At 39.9% G+C, this 23,393-nt stretch overlaps 1 protein-coding gene across 16 annotated transcripts in view; it reads right to left on the bottom strand.

The window, feature by feature from the left end:
* The window catches only part of LOC109516230 (neurexin-1a), a 193,625-nt gene that overhangs the window by 47,385 nt on the left and 122,847 nt on the right, over positions 1-23,393 (bottom strand). For all 16 annotated transcript variants that reach the window (XM_019870587.1, XM_019870588.1, XM_019870597.1 and 13 more), the window contains one exon: positions 20,428-20,609. In XM_019870587.1, the coding sequence (XP_019726146.1) occupies positions 20,428-20,609 (182 nt within the window). The remainder of the gene's footprint in view (positions 1-20,427; positions 20,610-23,393) is intronic.

Genomic DNA, 23,393 nt, shown 5'->3' with positions numbered 1-23,393 from the left:
GACCCTTTCTGATAATGGGAGCATCAATACGATTGTCAGGAGGGTAGAATTTGTATTAAAAACAGACTAATTATCCTGCCGTGTGAACCGGGCTTTACACAATGAAAACTTTATTCATATTACATCTAAGAAATACAGAAAGCAAGCAAATGAAAATGGGATTAGGTGTTTGCATGACATACTGAAACTTGAATCCTGACTCTTTTTAGTGCTAACTTATCATAAACGGGGTTCCCCTCAAATTAATTAGCTTATCAGACGTCAGATCAATGATAATAAGCAACGCCTCAAGAGAAACAATGTTCTATTTCTCATGAAAGATTTAAAAGTTTCCTCCTGCTACAGTATGTCGTGCCTAAAAAGAATTCCACGCAAAGACAGCTCTGTCGTCAATATGCTGTCCAGGCCATAATGAGAAACCTAAAACAGAAAAAACATGTCTTAAAGAAAAGCATGGCTGCTTTCTCACCGTATTCTGTGGCGTTTTGCTGCTGAGAGCATTTCTACAGGAGGACGGCGCACTTGTGACTTATGCTAATGGGGCGCTTTCTTCCAGCTGTTCAAGAAAAAGACATACATATGCAAGCACAAAGAGCACATCAAGCTGGAGAACGCTGGAGGCCCCAGTTACACACAGCAAATTTATTCAGTGTACTGTAAGTGGTGGTTTGATGTAATCTATCTCAAAAACATAACGTGCAGTGCGTTTAAGTGCCGTGTGCAATCCAAGATTCAGAAGCAACCTCTTCTCAACACTTATCAGAGCAATGACATGTTCTCCGAGACGCTGTGAGGGGTAATCTGTTTTCAAAGTGAAAACTCTGGAAATTTATGTCTGCAGATTCAAATCAGGGCGCAAATCAACTGTATTTATAGAGCACTTTAAAACAACCACCGCTGGATACAAAGTGCGGTCAATGCAGCAAAAACAATTCAAACAACAACAAACAATAAAACAACGAATCAATAACAAAGACAGTAGAAAGCACAAAAACAGTCAAACTAAAACTCAAGTCTCATGCTGAGTCAAAAGCCAAAGAATAAAAATTAGTTTTAAGATGAGTTTTAAAGATGCGCAGCGAGGGGGCGTGCCAAATGTTCAGTGCAAGGTCATTCCAAAGAGAGGGACCAGCAACGGAAAAGGCTCGATCCCCTCTAATCCTCTACTTAATTCTCGGCACCTCTAATAGTGTCTGGCCTGCAGACCTGAGGCCCCGGGCAGGTGCTTTAGGGGCGCAGGAGCTCAAAGAGGTAAAGGGGGGGCATGACCGTTTAAAGATTTGAGAACAAATAATAGGATCTTAAAAAGAACTCTAAGATGTATAGGGAGTCAGTAAAATGATGCCAGTGTAGGAGTTATGTGCTCCCTCTTACGAGTACCAGTCAAGAGGTGAGCAGCAGCATTCTGATCCGACTGGAGACACTTAATGGAGGATTGTCTGACTTCAAAGTAAAGTACATTACAGTCAGCCAGCCGAGATGTGACTGTTTGAAAGTGCTCTTGAAGAAGGAGAGGCTTTACTTTAGCCAGCTGCCTAAAATGAAAGAAGCTGGATTAAACAACAGTACCAATTTGCCCGTCCAATTTAAAATCACTTTCCAGTTTAAGATCCAAGTCTGAGACTTTTGGCTTCAGATAAGGAGCCAGGGGGCCTAAGTCTGCAGGATGGGATGTACAAGGGTCACTGGGACCAAACATCATCACTTCTGTCTTCTTTTCAATGAAATTCAAGAAATTTAGTGCCATCCAGGTCTTGATTTCCTCCACACAGGATAAAAGTGGCCTCAATGAGAAAGTGTCTTTTTTGCTCAGTGGGACATACATCTGACATATTGGGCATAGCAGTGGAAGGAAATACTATGTTTACTTAAAATGGAAGCCAGAGGCCCTCAGAATTGAGCCCTGTGGAACACCACACAACACTGGGCCAGTTCGTGACACAGAGCAACCAAGGCTAAGACAAAAATAGGATCCAAACCACTCAAGGGCGCTGCCGTCAATGCCCACCAGGTGCTGCAAACAAGCCAACAATATACTGTGATCCACTGTATCAAATGCTGCAGTTAAATCCAAGAAAACCAGACGCACATAGTCTCCAGTGTCATTTGCCAGGAGGATGTCATTAAAAACTCGTAACAGGGCCGACCTTGTGCTACACATCATCTTGAAACCTGACTGAAAGATCTCCAAGAGGTTATGTTTATCCAAGAAAGATTATAACTGCAGGTGCATCAATTTTTCAACAATTTTTTTAAATGAAAGGCAGCTTAGAAATGGGCCCTAAAATTTGACAGTACATCTTGATCAAGGCCAGGTTTCTTGAGCAAGGGTTGCACCACAGCATGTTTAAACTGTTGGGGAACTGTACCAGAAGACAGACTACTGTTGATAATGGCTAAGGCTGATTTACCAATCCTCGGGAGAACCTCCTTAAAGAAATGCGGAGGAAGAGAGTCACAAGGGCAGCCAGATGGCTTAGTCTGGCAAACCACATCCTCTAAAAATGTCAAGGACACAGCTTCAAGAGAATTTAACACAGATGAATCAATAGTTTCAAATAGTACGCTAGGTTTTTGACAATTAGCCTGAGTTACGTTTGATTAATGTTCTCTTTTGGACTCTTTAACTGTGATCTGGTAGTTACGCCATCAGTCTTTCCAGATTTGATAAGTGACATGAAGCTTGTCTTTTTTCCACTTATGTTTGGCTTTACAGCACTCCTGCTTAGGTGCGCGAGTTCTGTCCATAAACCAAGGCTCAGGTCTAGGTTTTGACATACAGAGAAAACTGCTTTACTGTAACGACCACATGGACACTTGGTCAAGATGGGGTAATTAAACATTAACATAAATGTCAATGTGATGGCAAATGACAAGAAATGATGAACAAAAAAACTGAACTCACTGCTTGTGGCCCCAGGACACTTTGGGGAAATGTGCATTGTGAGGATGCAGAGGTGTGTGTTCACTAATTGGGGAGTGTGCTAAAGAGTTGGTTTTGCACTGCTGATGGGTCACAGGGCTAAAATCAGCATGAAATCTGGAAACAGCTGCTGTATGAATATTAAAAAGTGATGGTCATGTCGGGTCTCCTGCATGCAAATCTGATAAGAAGCTGAAATAAACAGAGCCACTCAGGTGTAATGTAGCTAAGACAAATCCAGCAGAAGGGATATGCAGGGCCCTTATTAAAGCAGATCTAAGACAACTCGACCAAACCTTAATTTGTGTGATGCCATAATAGATGCTTTGTATCAGTGTCTATTTGGGCTTGTATTTGTGTGCATGTGAATTGTGCAAGTGATACACTTCATGTGCTCCAGATCCATGCTGAGGGCAAATCTGCACATGCACACTGTGTGTGATGTCATCACTTTATCATGGTAATGGAATTTGAATTTCATCGTCTTGTTTGAGTGTCAGGGCGTTTATTCACCCTCATTTCAGCTCAGAGGGTAAAACCGGATGGTAAATGAATCCTTACGTCCAAGCTGTGCTTTTTCTAACCCGTTTTCACTGATCAGATTTACGAAGGCAGGGTAATTCAATTTCATTAAAAACAATAATTACACTGGTCAACAAATTTGTACAGATTTTTATTTTTATTGTTTTTAATCAGATGCAAGTAAACTTCTAGACTATTTTGTTTTGTGCTGATTATGAATCTGGCCTCGTTTTTTTTTCTGGGGCACATCAGATTCGGTTCAGCATCAGGTTGGATTTTTTTCTGAAACATAGCCATCATTTACAATGCATGGTAAAATCTGTATTGCGCAAGCCCTTCATAGGTCTAAAAACATGAACTGAAAATATCTCATAAAACCTGATGTGCATGAATAAAAGTAGAGGTATTTTTTTTTAAATCAGCGTAAAAAAAAAAAACCTTCACACACACAAAGCCATCCCTGATAAATAAACTGCGTTATTTATCCGCGTTATCTCATATTTGCAATGGTAGTTTCTCATCAAGCCATGTTGACTGAGCAAGTGTGTGTCTGAAGCAAATCAAAGGCGATATATCGTCTTTTGGATATGATAGCAAAGCATACATCAGAGAGGAAGGCGCCTGGTGATTATTGAGTGGATCTTTTTAATAAAACTGATTTGGCTTTTGACTTCTAGCTGTGGCAAACAATTTCTGCTGCATTCTGCAGATCAAGATGCAACAAAAAAAAAAAAAATATTGATACCTAGCAGGCTCCCGTATGGAGGAAAACTGACATTAAATGACATCAAAGAACCAAACGAGCATAGCGTGGCTCTGTAAAGAGAAGACAAACTGCAGAAAGAGAAAGAACCACGCTGCAAGATCTCTTCATGCCATTCTTTGTCTCTGACAAACTCCTCTATCTGCTTGACAGCATCATAACTGTCAAACAGATATCATAAATATGTAACACACAGATCAACATAAGAGGTAAACGCTGTTACTGTCACTTCTCTTTGGAGTCAGTGATGGATAATGACATTTTGAAACAGAGAGGCTGAAGACTTTAACTTAAGTCATTGAAAGTAACTAGAAACAATAAGCCCACCGATTGACCAAAAAAGTGACTCGAGGGATCATTGTAAACCGATAAAAACATTCAGTTCATTTAAAATGATGAATAGAAGAATAACAGGGGATTCACGCCACAATAACGGCTAAGATTGGCCGTCAAAATATTACCGTTTGTTCTTTGGAGGCAAATGGAGATAAATGAAACAGGCAAATGTGTTAATTAAAACCAAATAATTTAACGTGCCACATAACATCACCTTTTGGAACAATACATTGCACAACATTTGCCACATGGTAAATATGTACAGCATTGTGCTTGTTTATTCAGGCCGTATTGCTAACGTAATTTCACCAGTTTGCTTCAAATGTCAAGCGTCCTTCCACCAGGGAGCTGTAGGGCAAATATTTGGACTTGGTATCATTGCTCGTTTTCAGGCTCCCTGTGGTCTGACATAGTGACAAAAATAAATATGAAAGCTTGTGATTAAAGGGTGGAGTAGATGCCCCTTTTTTTGAATGGTGCTGTGCCTCACAACTCTTCACATTATTTTTCATCCACCCACTATTCTACACCACATTTCATTACATAACTACATCGAGGGGGAGTTTCTCAAACAGCATAAACATAATATAACCACAGCTATATTCAGCCATATCGTGAGTAAAAATGGTTTTAATAAAATATATAACTGCTTTTGTTTTTTAATGGTTGTACTTGAGTTTTAAATCACTCTTTTGTTTCTTACCTGTCTTTCTTCCATGTCTTTCTCAAACTAAATGTTTCCATTCAAAGTGTAACATTGAATATCAAATATAATAATATAAAATGTACTTTTCACACCTATGTTAGATTGCTGTCATTTACTGAAGGTGCTCCAAATTCAAGCCACTTTATAATCGTGTGCTTATGTAGGATCTTAAATGTTAAAAGAAAGTTAGGTTTGATGTGCACAAAATAATTTGTCTGACCGAAGCACATTTCCAACTGGACTCTGAATGGGGAAATCCACTCCAGTGCAATGGTTTAAACTTGAACAGACACGTGCATTTTTATGCCCTGCACGCTGGGATTTAGTTCGCCAAATAAAACTTTGTCATTGATTTCTTGGCTTCCCCATTTGAGGTGGGAATACAAAGCATTTTATTGACGGGCCTTTGACAAACTGCTGAGGTGCTCTAAGTGAATATTGGCTTTTCTGTTTTTCGATGACAGCGTCCATCTTCATTCAGCTGTCTGAAATCGGCTTCAGAACCTATTGGAAATGAATCTTTTACAACACAACTTCCATTACTCCCCTTCTCAAATATGCGTCCACATATTTTATCTGAAAAGATGACATTTCCATTATGGTCTGCCAACATCTTACTGCCGCCCTGTGAGTTGTGGTGCTTGGGAAGAGCGACGTTGACCAAAACAACAACAACAACAGCAGCAGGATCTCACCACGCTGGATGGATCGCGCGCAGGGCAGCTCACTGCATGACTGCTCATCCAGATCCGACAAAGAAAGCACACACGAGGGTCTCTTACTCTCATTTATCTCCATACTCTTGTTCTTAAATTTAGCATAGGCAAAACCTCAAAATTCCAATATATGACACATGACAGAAAAAGGCAAAGACCTTGCCACCAGGGGGAGAGAGAAAGGGGGTTTGTAGTGTTTGATCAAATGAATAAACTGCCAAACTGGCAACACTTTTGGCCCAAACAGACTTGACTTCTAAAGGCTTGTCCCCACGCTTCATTGTAATGTCATCATTAAAATTGTCTGTCAACATCTCTGGTAAACCTTGTTTTTTTCAGAAATGGGAATAGACTCACATTTGTAGAGTACACACAGAGCAAAGTAACGTTTTATGATGTGAAATCTTTTCAGGAGATGCATTTAATGACATTGCGGTTACTAATGAGGATACCACAGTCCAGTGCGTGTGGGTCGACAGAGACAGTCTCCACTCCATGCTATGAGCATTTCAATGAGGTGCACACACATCCGACTGTTGTCCACATTGGTCTTACAAGTGATGGATGAATTATGAATCCGTTTTAATCGATCACTTAAGATCCATTCACTCTCCAGACTTTAAGCGACTGCATTGATCTTCACATGCTATTTACTTTCACATTTATAGTGCTGAGCTTGTATTTGTTTATCTGATTGATGAGCTTGATCACTGCCTACATTCTGCAGATTTCATTTTTCCTCTCCTTTTCTATTTGTGCCTGACACGTTTCTACCTATTTATCGAAGGGCTTTTGTGTAAAACCGCTTTCCTCCATCATGATCTCATCAGCCCTCAATCCTTGACCTTTGTCCTTTGCTGTAAATGTCAGCTTTCTTTACGAGGCTGGTGATGGGTTTATTGAACAGGTCATACTCATTCACACACACGCACACACACACGCACACACACACACGGTCACGCACACACACACACACACACACACACACACACACACACACAAGTGTTCATTGCACATGCATGCATACACTGCCATAAGATATGCCTTCACAGGCGAAATTGACTTTGATTTCAGAGCATCCACTGGAAATTCAAGGCCCACATGGGTGGATGGAATGAGAGCCCATCACCCTCGATGGAACCACCACAAATAAGGATTTCATGGGGACTGATATTGCTTCCTGTTAAGCCTTATGGACTGTTAGGCTTCATGGAAACCGTGTCCTGTCACTGAGCCCCTGCCAATATGAGCTGCTTTAAAGCATATGAAGGGAAAAAAAATCCTCTAACGTAACTATTAACACAGTCATTTAAGCCATTCCAATGAGTTTGTGTCTAAATTGTGGGAATCAAAAGAACAAAGCAGCATGGCTTCAAATTGTAGCATGTAGTTGTCCTGAATGGTCTTGTCCCAGGTTTACACTTCTAGCCAAGTGTTATAACATGGTCGAGTGATCGGAGCTTAATTACTATAACTTTGATGCAAAATACTCCTGCAAGCCAGGGATTGGAAGGACAAAGTTGGTAAAATGTGTTGTTTTGTTTATCTCCTTACATTAGGCTGATTGTAATATTATTGCCCCTTGGCCATAGACAATTCTACACATCTGCACGTCTATCTAAAAAAAAAAAAAAAAAAAAAACCTCAATAGTCTCCAGTGAGAATTAAAAAATAATTCAGTTAAGCACTATAAAGTGTAGCCTCCCTTAAAATTGGAGTCAGATTTTGATCCAAGAACATTTAAACTAGACTTCAGATCAATGAGAATTTAAAATCTTTTTTTTTTCTTTTACTTCCACCGAAGGGTATGTGTGATGGTAACATGGAAACATATAATAATGACCATAGAACTGACAATGGATCCTATGGCATTGAAGTAAAGCGGTGCACCATACAATATAACTGAAGGCGACAATAAGAAAGGAACAGAATATAAACCAATATGTTGTATTTAGCCTTTATGTGGAGAATCTTCGAAGCACAAGCTGTAATGTCTGTCCCAACATTCAGCTGCAAATCTGTTACCTATTACCAAAGTTGATATTGTGCATATCGAAGTGAAATGCATGAAGGCTAATGCCTTCTGAGCCAGAATCCATCCCACATCGCGATACAAATCCATCACTTGTCAGAAGGGTTCAGGTGACAATCCTTTTTTTTCAAGCTATGTTTCATTTTTGTAGCTTTTAACTTTGACTCCACATTTGTTCAGAATAATAAAAACTGTCAAAAATGTGTCTATAGTCAAGAAGGTTCATCGTGATGACAGGATGACCCTGGATTGGATGAGTTCTATTTCCATCATTTCTTCTGAGGAAAAGAGTTCCTAAATCCAAAGAAATTGGTGGTTGACCGGTATCGTAGAGCAAATTGTGTTTGACACACATTTCATTTAAATTGGACTTTTTGTTGAACAACCTGAACAAATGATCAGAGACGTGTAGGATGTACAACCTGTCAGTACTCCATAAACATCAACAGTAATTAATGTGTGCACTTGTGTTCTTTTGGAAATCACTCTTTCCACTTCATTTCATGGTATTTGCCTCTCAGAACTCTGTGCCACCACATAATTAAATCCTGACACCATCCTCACACTTTATCTTTTCTTATGTCTTCAACTTATCATTTGCCTTTCACTCTTTCATTGTCGTTGGGTCATTATCAGTTTTCTCACAGGAAAAGGTACCAGTATCCACCCATCCATCCATCCATTTTCCGATCCGCTTATCTTCACAAGTGTCGCGGGGGGTGCTGGAGCCTATCCCAGCTGTCTTCGGGCAGTAGGCAGGGACACCCTGAACTGGTTGCCAGCCAATCGCAGCAAAGTACCAGTCATAAAAGTCAAACACAGTGAAGGAGCCCAGTGTCCCTTTATCATTTTGTTTCATTCTCACCTATTATATTTGTCTGTTAATGTTTTTTTTTATGTGTGCCTTACTAAGGAGATGGCCCCAAAAATATCCCCTAATGGTTCTTTGTGGTGAAGTAATATGACTGTCAGAGAGTAGTACAGTGCTGCTTGTCACTTGCTTCCTCCCCTTCCTGCGAGCTGGAAACCTCCCAATGAGGCTGAGAGATATCTTTAAAAAAAATGCCGAAAATCTTACAGCTTTACACGTAGTTACAGTTCATACACACAGTCACACAACGTACGCGACTGTGCATTTATTAAAGACCATTTGGATGATTGTTGCTTTCCTGTCATACACGATTAACTCAGTTATCCACAGCTAGCAGATATTATTGCCTGGAGAGGTACACAACTTTGTCTGCCATCTGTTTTACGACTCATGGATTCAAACGTTCCCGGCTTATGACATTACTTTGTTTCACATCTACAGCGGCTATTAAAATTTCATGAAGTTGTAATGACATTAAAATGGCTTGTTTGACAAGTTTTGTGGGTTTACGGTCGGATGTTTGCGGTTTCAAACGCAAACACGGTGGAGATGACTGACTGACTAGCCGTGGTTAGGACAGATTTAAAATGTGACTTGTTTTAATCTGTGTTAACTTCAAGGGAGATTCAGCTGAGGCCACGGTATTCCCACCACAATTTTCGACATCTTTTATAGCCCCTCTCATAAGAAACGAGACTATTTCACAAACTATACTGCTAAATTAAAGAGTCGAGCAGAGGCAGCTACTCCAAGCATAACTGATTTAAGAGGCCAAGTGAAGGGAGGAGAAGGGTGACATTAAAATGAATTAGGCCCACTTGCTCTTTTAATTACTGTTGTCAAGGTGTTTACTTTGCCCTTGTCGCAAAAACAGAGCAAAAGATCTTTCAAATCAAGTCATATGAAGTAGCAAATGAAGTCATAAAGCTTAATACTTTTTACACGGTGAAGCATTTACTGCAATATTAAAGACAACTTCAGCATTTCTCTTGTGTCCAGGGACATGGAGCAAAGCATGGTTGACAAACTGATTTTAAAGAGGTCACACATCCCTGGGTGCTCCTCTCACCTCTCATCTGAGGGATTAAAGAGGATAAAGAAAGCCTTTTGTTGTACTTTCATCATCCTACAATGAGCTGTTCTGCAGCATCTATAGCAGATGCTTATTTTCACGAGCTCATGCACTCACAAGACGTGAATATAAAATATGTTGTTTTGATGAGGCAACAACAATCTATCAAGAAAAAGGCTGCAATCAGTGCTTAAAGCATATCTGGGCAGTTACTGAACGGAGTGAGAAAATTGCTAATTTGGCAACACTGACTGTGTTTTTGTACACCTTGGTTTTTGACCATAATCCGTTCCAGAAGGCCTTTCGAAAAGCGATTTATTCGAAATCGGAAGCTATTTTATTAGTCCATGATTAGGGGATAGTACACTATTCAGAAATAACATAAAAACAGTCAGATTTGCGTAAGTCACAACAAACACGTCTGCTCACAATGAACACGACAAGAGGAAGTGTCTCTTCCTCGTGTAAGGAAGCCGAGAGGAGTCAAGTGGCGTATTCGTGTTTGCTCAGTTTGGTCGAAAACCAGTTTTCGGTTGTAATCCGAGGCGTAAAAATCTCGAATTTTCTGGTCGAAAACTAATGTGGTCGAGAACAGAGACGTTTGAAAACCGAGGTTTGACTGTACTAACTCCAGTATGTTAGCAGACATGTTGATATTGCAAGCAGTGCATGTCAGCGGGGAAATACTGTAAAGATGTATGTTACCCTTGGGTCAAATTGTTCAGAATGCCAATATTGGCTGTCATAGCTATGCAAATGAGACGTAGCGATAGTTATCAACGTCCCCATGTGACAAAAGTTCAAGTAAGGTGTTTTGCCACTGGCTAAAACAAATTAATAACTGGATGAATTGACATTTCCTTCAACTAAACCAAAACAAACCTGAGGTAATAGTTTTTGACAATAAAGAAAAGAGGATTGCTGTTAGTAAACATTTAGCGACAAAGCACAGTCTAAATGTGCGCACATGTAGAGTTTTCTTTCTTTTGGTATTGTGCTAGATTAGCGCAGGTTAAAGAGGGTGTTTGCGCCGTTGTATTTCCCACAGTAAAAAGAACTGCAAGAAGACTTCCACTTGCGGATGATGCCCAGTCAGCCGCTGAGGAGCAGCACTTAGTGACCACCTTCCATGCCCCATCATGTGTCCTTGTGTAACAACCACCCACACCCAACATCCGCGTCTAGAGTTAAGGGGTTGATATAAAAAAATATAGTTAAGGTAATAATTAGCAAATTTTTTTTCAATAATGTATTTCTTCCATGATTCAGGGGGATTGTCCCACACTGTTGTCATATTTATGAATGAAACACATGTTAATGATTTAAGTTGTGATTAAGTTAAAGCAATGCTCATGGAATACAAACCCAGTAGGGCTCTGGGGGTCAGCAGACTAGGGTCAATCAGTGGAGCCAGAGTTCAAAGTAGACATGGTGCATTAGCATTTAGGTGTTAAGCTGCATGCAAATGCAATAAATTGACAATAGGTCAAAAATTATCCCCCAATGTAAATGCTTTTAAATCCAGTTTAAAAATTAGGCTTTTCCCCCCAATACCAATGATTGCCTTTTAGATCTTTGCTATATTTAAAAAAAAAAAAAAGTTACACAAATAAGTTGTCCTGACAAACTGTAATCGATTAATAAAATTGAGGAATCCCATGGCCTAAATCACAGGTGCAGCGTAAAAGTGGAGCTCAAATCTTTTGTTCCTAAAGGGAACCTAATTTGTATTAACTAGTTGCTTTGAGGATATGAACAGGGCACTAAATCCATTATTCATAAAAGGGGAATTTCTGCTGGCAATGAAAGATGCTCTTCCAGGAGCTTGGTATGTTTTAAGATCTGGTATATTTCCCAGGTCACCAAACCCTGGCGAAGACCGGCTTCATTGTAGATTTTTACATATCCACACAGCATTTGCCTCTCAGATCTATAGCTTCATCCTGCTGCTCATTTAGTCTTGATGTATTATGAGCTTGTGCGGTTTCTGGGCGAAGGCAATTTGTAACAATAGAAAATGGTTGCTTGGAATGGACGTTTGCAAGAAGACACAGCCCCAGGGGGAACCAGAAAAAAAAATACTCACTGTGACATGATTCAAATATTTCCCCAAGAATCTCCGCAGGTAATTGAAACATGATTGTATGTTCTGACAGTTTGATGGTGTTGCAACAGAAAAAAATGTTCATCCAAGAGGACATAGTATGGAAAACTGATTTTTTTTATATATAGTCTGCAGTGCCCAGTCACCCATCAACTGTGAAATTATACAAACAAATTAATCTGCTCCATAAAACAGTCTGAAGAAGCTTTTTTTTTTTTCCCCTCCATGTTGCTGCATTTGGTGGTATTTGGTGGAATGTGTGCTGCATGCAAAATGTAAACTTTTCCTCAAACTAAACTAAAGAGTGTAATTTGATGTCTTGGTGCTGATGAAGTGTTGCTTCCACAAGTGAAAATCACACAGCAGTGGCTTCCAGCAAGTGTAATTGTGTTTGCAGGGATGTGAATATATCCTACTCTGATTGGCGCAAGGGGGGCAGTCTTGGGCATTCAAACTGCACCAAAAAGAGATGCTTCATATGTTGTGAGTTGCTTTTTTTTGGAGAAAACAATCAGCAGAGGGATCCGAATACTTGCATAGAGTTGACAACTTAGGGCCTCACTCGGGAGTTAAGCACACATTTTGGTAGTTTTGGTAGAGATGAGCAGTGTCTCATTTGCTGCGCTCACAGACACAATTTCCAGAAAAAGGCAGACAACAAAAAATTCCCTTGGTTCTTTACAATTATACTGAATAAGTGCACAGGCCCTTAAGACTCCCGATTATTTGTCTACAAACAAGAAAGTAAAGTTTCCACAACATATCACTTATAAATGAAAAAAAAGATCAGAATCTCAGACTTGAGCAGACAAATAAGTAACAGTCTGTGACTCAGTAACCATTTCACAGCACAAATGGTCTGCTAAGTCCACCGTGCAGACAGTGTACTGTTTCACCGGGATGCAGTTTTTCCATCATTAATGGAAAAACTGGTAGTACAAAAAAACCAAAACATTACTGTCTCTCCATTTGTTTTTACCATTTTAGCTCCACAGCAGCCCAGCTAAGAATTCAATTAGTTGGATCAGAGTTAGATCTATCGCTTGCTTCCATCCTGTTTGCCTACGGGGCTTCTAGATGCAAGAACAAATGGTGAATTTATTCCAAAACATGAAAGAAAATAAATACTGTAAATCAAGTTATTATGTCTGCACCTTTTACAGAATATCATAAAAAATTTGGATTTGCAGTTAGCATGTAGCTGTTTTTCAGTCTGGTCTAATGCAATGGAGCAAAATAAATGGAGGCTATATTTATCTCACCCCGAGGGTGGGGGCAGCTGTGTCAAAAGTCAACAACTATGTCCATTTCATGCTGTGGTGCTTCAATTTCCATTAAAAAAAATGACCAAAAAAAAACATGCATACTGCATGCAAAGACATCATAACAATGGATCATACAATTTATCCGTAGTTAAATTTACAGAAAAGGATCCGTGATCTGTGCAGAGGGCTGTGTCGATACAAACCAATTTTGTTCTTCAATTTGTAAAAAATAAATGGAATGTCAATGTTTTTAACCTTGTAACCCGTACATGAGAGAACGACCAACAGGCTAACAGTGTAATGAGGACAGATGATGAAATCAAATTTCCTTCATGTTATCCGTGGCAATATTGCTGAGCCCGTAACGTATTGATGCTCAGCTTTCAGAATGACATTGTACTCCCAACTGTGATTTGTAACACTAATAAAAGAGAAGGCACATCAACAACGTCCTGCACTCTGAAACACACATACACATCACTGTCTGTCTTTTTCACACACACACACACACACACACACACACACACACACACACACACACACACACACACACACACACACACACACACACACACGCACTCAGTCATCCTTTTTCATGGACCACTTGGCTTCATCGTGGCAAAGAGCTTGAACAAATTGAGAAATGATTGGAATTGAAAGATGAGTAATGGCGATTCTAACGCTGTCCCCTCGCAATATGGAGATGATGAGATTTGATTCTTTGAGGTCAGGTAACATCATCCGAGGTAAGTGGCTGCTCTGACTGTGACGAAAGGGATGGGATGCGATTCGCTGTCACACTCAGGCTTTTACCACGATTGCTTACGCTTACTGCTACAAAAATCAATGCAATATATGTGCCATTTCCAAAAAAAAAACCCTTAAACGCCAAGGCATAACATTACGGTTCAAAGACTGTATTGTATATGAAGCACATCACCAGTGTATGAGTACAAGTGTCGTCTGCCTGGTTTGTGTGAGTGAATCATCACAGAGGGACTAAATGAGGTCAGTGAAACTCCCCCATCCGCTTCTTTCACTGCTGTCTCTTCAACATGGTCAGCTTTAAACTTGCCATTTTGGTGGCATTAGCATAGTCTCATAAGGTCCTTCTCTGCAAATGATAATGTCCAACACACAGCAATTCTGCTGAAACTGGTCACTGTGAAATGAGATGAAATCAGAGGTTAAAAGGAAAAAAACATCTGGTTGCAGCCCATAAATGCTTTTAAATTACATTGGCGATTGGTTGTATTGATTTTTATGATTTACTCTTGTTACATGAGGAGGGGCTCACAAAAGAAAGACTCAAGAATGCTACTTCATTGAAACCCAAACAATCTTAAACACGCAATGTCTAATGACAAGCGGGAGTATTAGCATTGTGAGTGAAAAATACTGACTGAATGTGAGTACAATGGAAAATCCTGGGAAAAAAAAAATCACAACTCTGAGCTGAACACGAAGTGATTGGCCTTTGCATCCATGCCAACCCTCTACAACGGAGAAAACGCAAACTCTAATGTTCATATATTGGAAATGACTTTTTGAAGCCCCGTGTGTGTGTGTGTGTGTGTGTGTGTGTGTGTGTGTGTGTGTGTGTGCGTGCGTGCGTGCGTGCGTGTGTGTATATGTATGTTTGAAGATTATTCAGAACATTAAATAGAGATGTAATAACAACAATGTAATTTTTATGTTGAAAAAAAAAATAAGTATAATTTTATGATAAATAATGTAAAACAATTAATAATAGAATAAATGACTTACAATGAAATGCAATCTCTCTGGAGTATGCCACTGTTTTCCGAGAAAATGGGCTAGCAAACGGGAAGGTAGCAACTGTGGCAATAAGGAACGCATTAAAATGATTTAGAGTGGAATGGTGGGTGATAGGAAGTGGAATAGAGGAAGAATGGCTGAGGGGTGTGCCCTGAGCAAACAAATAGCACAAGGACAGTGCATACCATAAATTCAACGGCTATCGCATGCGGGTCTGCAGTGAGTATGGGAAGGTAATTACTGGCTCTGAGGCGTTAACAGGAGTAGAAAATAGGTGTAAGATACATTCCCTTTGCAGGTGTGTTTAATAAGTGCATGGGGGATAGCGTGACAAAGTCTGCCTCGAGAGGCTCACAGCTCCTCTCCCAGGTCTCACTCTCATCTCAGCATCAAATCCGAATCTGCCGTCATCATTCAGCACAAAATTGTGCATCCTGTATTCAGAAACCAAAACATTTCTATCTTACAAATAGAGCTTCTCATACATTACTCATGGCTATGCGTTTTCCTCGAGCTATTTTTTCTTATTAGGATACGGAGTGAGAGTTGAAATTACAGTAAAATTGTGATCCACAAGAGAGAGAAAATCCTCTTTCTAGTAGACAGCTAAACAGAACCAAGGGGAGCAATGCTCCAGCAGAGAAGTCATTATTTCTCCAAGATCCTCTCTCATCTGTGGAATACATTAACTTCACAGTACATTGTCTTAGCCTGAGTGCCTTCATTGCCAGTCTTTTTTTTTTTTTTTTTTTTTAAAGTCTTGTTGGCAATTAGAAGAAAGGGATCGAAGGCAGTACTTGGAATTGTCCCCAACCCCCCACACAGAGATTTGAGAGCAGGCACAATACAAGCTCAGTGGACCTCTAGGGACCTTGCAGGAGAATGAGGAGAGCCTCCAATGGTGCTGCATATCGTTGCTCATTGATAGCAAACTACGAAAACAACAGAGAAGCCACCATTTTACAGAGTGAATGGCTTCCTAAAAATAGACAAATTGTATTAAGATGGAGAGAACTGTTGCTTGGGATGAAAAACACGAATGATACCTCAAAAAATTTAGTACCGGTTGAGCACATAGGGTCATATTCTTTGGCTTTGTGCACCTTTCACCTACACGCATTCTACTGTCCAGACTTCTGACACATCCAACCACCATGCGTAATTTCCCAATTTGTGCACAACCATCAAATAAGCATGACTCTTTCTAGTAAGAGGCAGGCTGTAAATCACGGAGTGTGCCGTTTTCTTGAGACTTAAGAATGTCATTCAAATCCAATTGAAAATCGTAGCATAGTTTAAATATAAAAATACCTCAAATAACAATTGTGCCATCATCGGATATGCACACCGCTGATGTGTGCACTCCTCCGTCTAACACACAACACTTAGAAGGAGAGCATACATTTTTTATTCTGAATAAAATAAAATCAATAAAAATAATTTGCATGTTTGGCGGTCCATCAATAAAGCAGTGGCTCCCGAGTGAAAAGAAACAGACAGGCGAGTCACGTTAACGTATTTGACGACCGACAATGAAGCACATCAAGACAAATGATTCGATAGTACTCATCATTATGTCATTACTGACTGTAACAGTTGTAGAAGTGTGAGCTCGGCGGTTTAAACAAACAAACAAAAAAAACCACACACACAGCAGAAAAGCTCCTTGCAGGTGAAAAGAAAAATATCTGCTGGTGTGGATATTTTTTGCCAATTAATATGATATAATACACTGGTCCGCAGCATTTATTTTAATCAGAAATGGCTTTATGTGGCCCTAAAAATGTCTCTTTTTTTTCTAGTACAACACGTTGTTGACATATTTTCATTTTTTGTTTTTAATTTGGACCTATAAAAGCTTGCGCAAAACAGATTTCACCATGCTTGCAATTCATAGCTGTGACGTTTAGCAAACCAAATCTACCTGTAGCTGAAGCTAACCGTTAATCGATAAATATCACTCAATATATCACTGTATCACACATTATATCATTGTTACGACCGCACGGTACATTATTATGAAAACCAGATGTGCTGGAGGGCAGATTCGGAACCGGTGTAAAAATTAATTCAAAAAAAGTTTACTTGCATCGCTCTGTATAGTGATATTGGACCTTCTGTGAAATAAGGACACATTAGGCCTGTTGGGGAGTCGGTGAGTGTCGATGAGTATTGTGGGCCAGGTATGTCCCGCACTGTCAGCACCAGTCAGCTGTGGTTGGGCTATCGCAGGCCAGCTAACTGCATCAAAATGCGCAATACGATGTTTCACCTTCACGGGACGCTGGACCTACCTCAGTCTCCGGAGTGTGAAAGAGCAAAAGTGTTTAAGCCCATGGGAAAATGTGTTCATGCACGCAGGGCTAAATTTGACAAAGAAAAGTCCACTTTTCAGTGTGTTGACCAGTGTTCTTTTGTAAACCGGTGCATAAACTGTAAGGTTTTACCAACCAAATGCCAAAGCAGATACAATTCGAAAATGAACTGTAACACTGGAGCAAAAAATGAATGTATCAAAAATAAAAAGAAGAGTGTAAGTGGGCAACTATATCTATTTATATACTGTTGCTTTAAATGCTGTTTGTTTTTTTTTCAAGCACATCATTACCTGTTAACCTTGAAATCATCTGTTAATCTTGAAATTAGTCTCTCTCCTCCTTTTGCCTGCCTCACACACCCACTCATTGTTTATTCACCTGCAAAACTGCTAGGAATAAACAATTAAAGTGACTGAGTTGTGTCATGTGGGAGGTGTTGGAATGCATATTGGTGTTTATATTTACTACTTTAATGATCCGTGACTAACGTCAGGCTCCAAAACATTACACCGTTAAATTACTCTTCATGGCCAAAATAATATTAAAAAAAAAACAAACAGATCTGGGTCTGTTTGAAAAGGCGTTTGGGTCAAGGTCTGGACCAAACTCTACAAAGACTTCAAGGACGACTTTTATTTTGAAGTCGAAGTTGAACTACAGACTCACCAAGAATCTGAACACTGCACATGGCACAATTACTAAGTGCTTGAGTCATTTTAACAATGTAGACTTGCATGGTGGTATTCTTCAATTAAACTAGAATTGCATCCAGGGAAATAATCTTAATTGCATTCACCAAACAAGACATCGTGATTATAGTCAGTTTCCAGTACACCCCGAATGCATAATGTCACTGCAGAGATTTATTATTTAAACATCTACGTGCGAGGGCTTTTTTATCATGTACAGACAAGTGTTATTATATGGTCGCAGACTAGTTCCAACAGCCTAATGGAAATAGCGCAGCGCCATGGCGAATAAATTGAGCAGCGTTATAATAAGAGACGAAAATGATTAAAAATGGAGTCCTCCTTCCATATGTGCTACAATGATGAGCTAGAGGAGAGTAATCGCCGTACAGGTGACGGTTCACTGATTTCACTGTCATTGTCTTTTTCTGCAATGAAGAAGGAGTAGCAGGGAGAGGGATCACAACTCTGTTGAGCTGCATTTAAATCACAGTCTCCACATATTCCTCCTTTAAAAAAAGTGCAAACTGAGATTGCGTCCTTCAAGGCCCGATGATTTTGCTGTCATCGTGAAATGGGAGGCTGCGATTAGGTATGTGAGGCTGGGGGGGAAAGGGGGTGTGGGAGAGTGTATATAGAGAAATCTGGTCTAATCCCATCTCATAGAGCTAAAGATACACTCCTCCACTAAAGAGGAGTCGAAGCAACATGAGGGAGTAAGAGGAGTGAGGGAGCGGGGGTATCTGTGGGAATCATTCTTCAGTATGTTGGTTGGTAAGAATGCATTCTAATGAACACCAGCAGCAGATAGGATTGTTTTCATAGTCAATAAAACACATACAGTAGCTGCAGAGTTCCTTTTTTTCTTTTTTTTTAATTTAATGTCCAAACTGGATCAGTGAAATACACCAACTTGGGATTCTGTTACTTCATGTCTCTTTGGGGCAATTTAAAAAGTTCCTTTTCTCATTTTCTCTAACAAAATGCGGCAGTCTCAGAGCCTGCCAAAATATTGTGCATTAATGAATAAGTAATTATGAGGAGGCAAACGGAGTGACTGGTGATGCGAGAGGGGAAGGAATTCTCACAACCCACTGCCCCCGCCTGTAGAACATGGCTTATCAACAATTTCTCCCTGTCAATTGAATGTTGCAACAACAAGGCAACACATGAATTTGCTGTGAGCCGCAAAAGCTTTCCTGTCGAATTTTTGCCCACCAAGACTTCCCATTGGCCTCCGTAGGTCATCTTTTCTTTTACATAACCAAAAAACAAAACAAAACAAAACAAAACAAAAAAAAAATATATATATATATGTATATATAGATAGATATATAGATATATCTATATATATGTCAAATTATATATATCTACTATTTAGATATGACCTACACCACTACGGCTTTTACTTTGAAAAATGTCCGCTCATCAGTTGGAGGTCTTTTTTGGACTCTGTTAACATACTTTTATATGACAGTTGTCTATTGTGTGTGCAATGGAGAAACGGTTATCACCTGCACTCAGTTTTCAAATGAGCTGCAAAGGTTTGTGAAGCATATAACAAGCAACCACGAGCTCCTGAATGTAAAAGAGGTAATGCACAATTATAGTAATTTAAGGAGTCTATACCCCCCCCCCCCCCAAAAAAAAACCCTCTTTGCCCAATTGTCTGCAAGATCATTTAAAAACACTGAATCACAGCATTGGCACATCTGACTGATCTTTTTCTGCGCATGTACTCTAATTCACATTCTTCTTCGTGTCTTGTTAGTGTGCCGGCATGACATTTGGAAATTAACGGCGTGTATATAACAGGTTGTCGCCTTTTAAACTGGCTAGTTACACTCGGATGATGAGCTGTGCGTCAAAAATACCTAAGGCTTGGAGAGAAAAATGCCCAAAATGCATTTCCACATCAGTGAGACCCAGAGACAGATGTTCCGTTTCCTCAGAACAGGCCTGCTTATATCAAGACACAATGACTTTGTGTAGATAGTGTGTAGACACTTGGGGCTAAAGCACAACCAATTACACATTTGTGTGTTGGAGGTTCCGGTGTTACGGACAGGTTTTTACGTATGGGTGGCGGGGGAGCCCTATTCATTTTAGCATTAGTGTTATCAGTAAGAGCGTTTTAGCTACAGGTTATGTGGTAGCCAGCTGAATTATATCCAAGTCAGAGATGGACGAAAACGAAATACCCTTGTTCGAAAACGAACACCTGAAAAAGCCGTAACATTTGGAAAAGACATTGGAATCTAGCAGGGACCTTTTCTTATGACAGCAAATTAAACACTGCTTGGTAGCGAGTGAGTATATTTCTCCACTTACGATGTGCAGTTTCAAGAAGTCTCCAAGACCAGAGGAGCTATCCACCCTCACCAGGACGGCGTCCTTTAGGTGAGTGCTGAAGCCAATTGCTAGCCGGTCTGCCCTTGTGCTGGGCCGGTCGTTTGGCGGCCACGTGTATGTGATGATACCGCCATCTCGCCCGAATATGTACGTTGTTCCAGCTGGAAGAAAAACAAGACAACGACAAACACAACATATTAATACAGTGCACTCCTACTCAATCTTGTGCTATTTGAGATACTTGAAGAAGCAAGACGCGCCTTCATTTTCTTCTCAGGGTTGGACAGCTGCGGCTTTCCAAATAATACTGCTCACCAACTCAGCTTCAGCACTACAGCAATGCATCTGAATGCTGGTGAGTGTGCAGTCATGTCTCCGTTGCCCAAGAAACTGGCATGCACGGTCATGTCTCTCGTGCTTCATTAGTAGCCTCAAAGGCTGCAGCATTATTGACTGACTGGTCCAATTATGGCTTTTGGTGACCTCCGCACCGGCTATTTCCTGTCTCCACAAATTACATTGTTGTCTTTAGGAGACCATGGACACGACCAGGAAGATAGTGGAGTCATTCTAATTACCTTGCTACTCAGTGCGAGAGACCCCTGCGGCACGATGCCTCTAATAGATGGGTGTGTGATGCTTTCTCAAATGATGAAGGAAGTGGTCAATTAAAAATGGGAGTCTGTGTATGAATGGAAACAGAGTAGTTTTAATGCTTGCCAGCATACCGTTGTACGTCTGTTTTGCCGGGTGGTGTGAGTCACATAAGTTTGTTCCTTTGCTAGGACATAAGGAAGCACAATGAGATTATGATCACACTTGTCACGTTCGCTCGGTTAAAATGAACTCTGGTTTGATTTTGCTGCCCGTGCGGTATATTGGATCAGCACATTTTTTAAAACATTTTACAAGCGTACACGTTGACGAAACATCTCAGCTTTTAAAATAGTCAATGAACTGAAGCTTTTGGACAACATTTTTGTTGACAATTGTTATTCATGATGTTTTTTTACAGAACGACTTTGGAGAGTCCCCATGAGCCTTTTTATTTTGTCCAAACCTGGGTACAAAACTGCAAATGTACAGTAAGAAGAACCTAAGACTGCACTAACTGTATCTAACTACTGTATGTGTGATGGTGATTGAGAAAGGATATGCATCTATGGAGATGGCAAAAAAAAAAAAAATCCCAAATTTCCCCATCAATAATTGCAAATAGTGCTGTGAGATGACATCTGCCTGTGAGAGTAAGGAGGAGAAAGCTGGTACAGTACAAGCGAGGGAGTGTGTTAATATTCATGGCGATAGGAAGTTTACAGCCTGAGTTTGAACAACTGATTATAAATCATTCTGACTGTAATTCCAATATTTTCTTGTAAACTAGTTCACAAGGATATAAGGCTATCAGTAAATGTCGCATTTATCCCTCTATTATATTTCCTTTCCTCTGGCTTTTCTCCATAGTGCAGTGATATAAGAGTGCCATTCCGCTGACTGCTTTGTTCTCATTTCCTCATTTTGGTCAATACACTGTCATGCGTTAGCAAAAAAAAAAAAAAAAAAAAAAAAAAAATCCAAAAAACAAATTGCAACATTAATTAACAATAATGTGATTAACAAATGTTATGCCAGAAGATCCGTGGCAGGATTTGTTGTATTTTGTCGAACAGCATACAATTTATGAAGTAAAATTAAATCAGACTTAGCAGTCATGTTCACCACATGGATTTAGCGTTTTGATGTATTCACCAAATGAAAATACTTTGTGTAATAGATTTGTAAGGCCAGCATATTTTGTTCCCATGAAGTCTAGGGGCTGTTGTTCCACAACTGCATGACGGATATCGTCCTCTTAACAGAGCAATTTCATGCTAGCACTGTCTGCGAGTTTTCCTCGGAGCTACCAAACACTTGCTCCATGTTACACATTATTACAATTAAGCTCTTCTAAATCATTTTTGTTTGCGCGCACATCACCCTCAAGCAACTGTGTCCCCTCTCTGTGTCTCTAAATGATGTGACACTCACTTGAACTGGATGACACTATATTGTGATCTCAGAGAAAAATACTAAAACCGTGCTTATTTTAGAGGACTTTACAGAGTAAATCTTGCTGCTGACATTGGTTAATCAACAGCAAGTCAAGGGATAAGAAGGTTAACAAACCTAATAACGGCAGATCATACAAAATAAATTAAAAAAATAGTAATGATCTTAAAATGAACATCTAAAATTCCATCAATGGTCTTAAAAAGCTACACTCCTCAAGGGACTGTTGAAACATGACCCAAATTATTAAAAACAAGTAAGGGAATGAAAAAAGAAAGCTTCCGTCTTTCAGTGATGTGTATGAGAATGTTTTAGTGGTGGGTGAGAGCATTTCTGGAAATGAGCAAAAACAAAAAAACCATCCGCAGTGTGTGTCAGACCACTTTAATTGTGTGTGTTAGAGTGTTTCAATTGCAAATGTATGAGAGAAAGAAAAAAACAGTCCCATGTGTGAAAGTGTTTCATAGTGTGTGTGAAAGTAATTTATTAGTAAGTATGAGAGCGTTTTACTTGTGTGCTGAAGAGGTAATCCTGAATTGTCAGTGACGGCCCTTCGAGTCCACTGGCTGTGGTCCATCCATGCCTTGGTATGATTGGCTAAAGATCACACCCACACAGGACGCCTTTCTGCTGACCTCTAACACCACCATCATAAGGAGCCTCATATTACCACTTCTTCCGAGAAAGTAGGAAAGAATCCAATCATAATTACATAGATGTGATGGAAATATGAAAAGGAGACAAGGCTTTATAGATCCGCTTTCCATCAGCACGTCACACATCTTTCTCCCTTTTCGCTACCAAGCCTTCCTGTAATATCTGGCCGTGTAAAAATAGATTACCCGACATGCGTGGGTTTTTTTTTTTTTGTTTTGTTTATTGATCATTTTCATAAA

This window comes from Hippocampus comes, unplaced genomic scaffold (genome assembly GCF_001891065.2).
Source record: "Hippocampus comes isolate QL1 unplaced genomic scaffold, H_comes_QL1_v1.1 scaffold76, whole genome shotgun sequence".
NCBI classification, from domain to species: domain Eukaryota; kingdom Metazoa; phylum Chordata; class Actinopteri; order Syngnathiformes; family Syngnathidae; genus Hippocampus; species Hippocampus comes.
The sequence above is the reverse complement of the archived record's forward strand: the minus strand, read 5'-3'. Positions and strand labels throughout refer to the sequence as shown.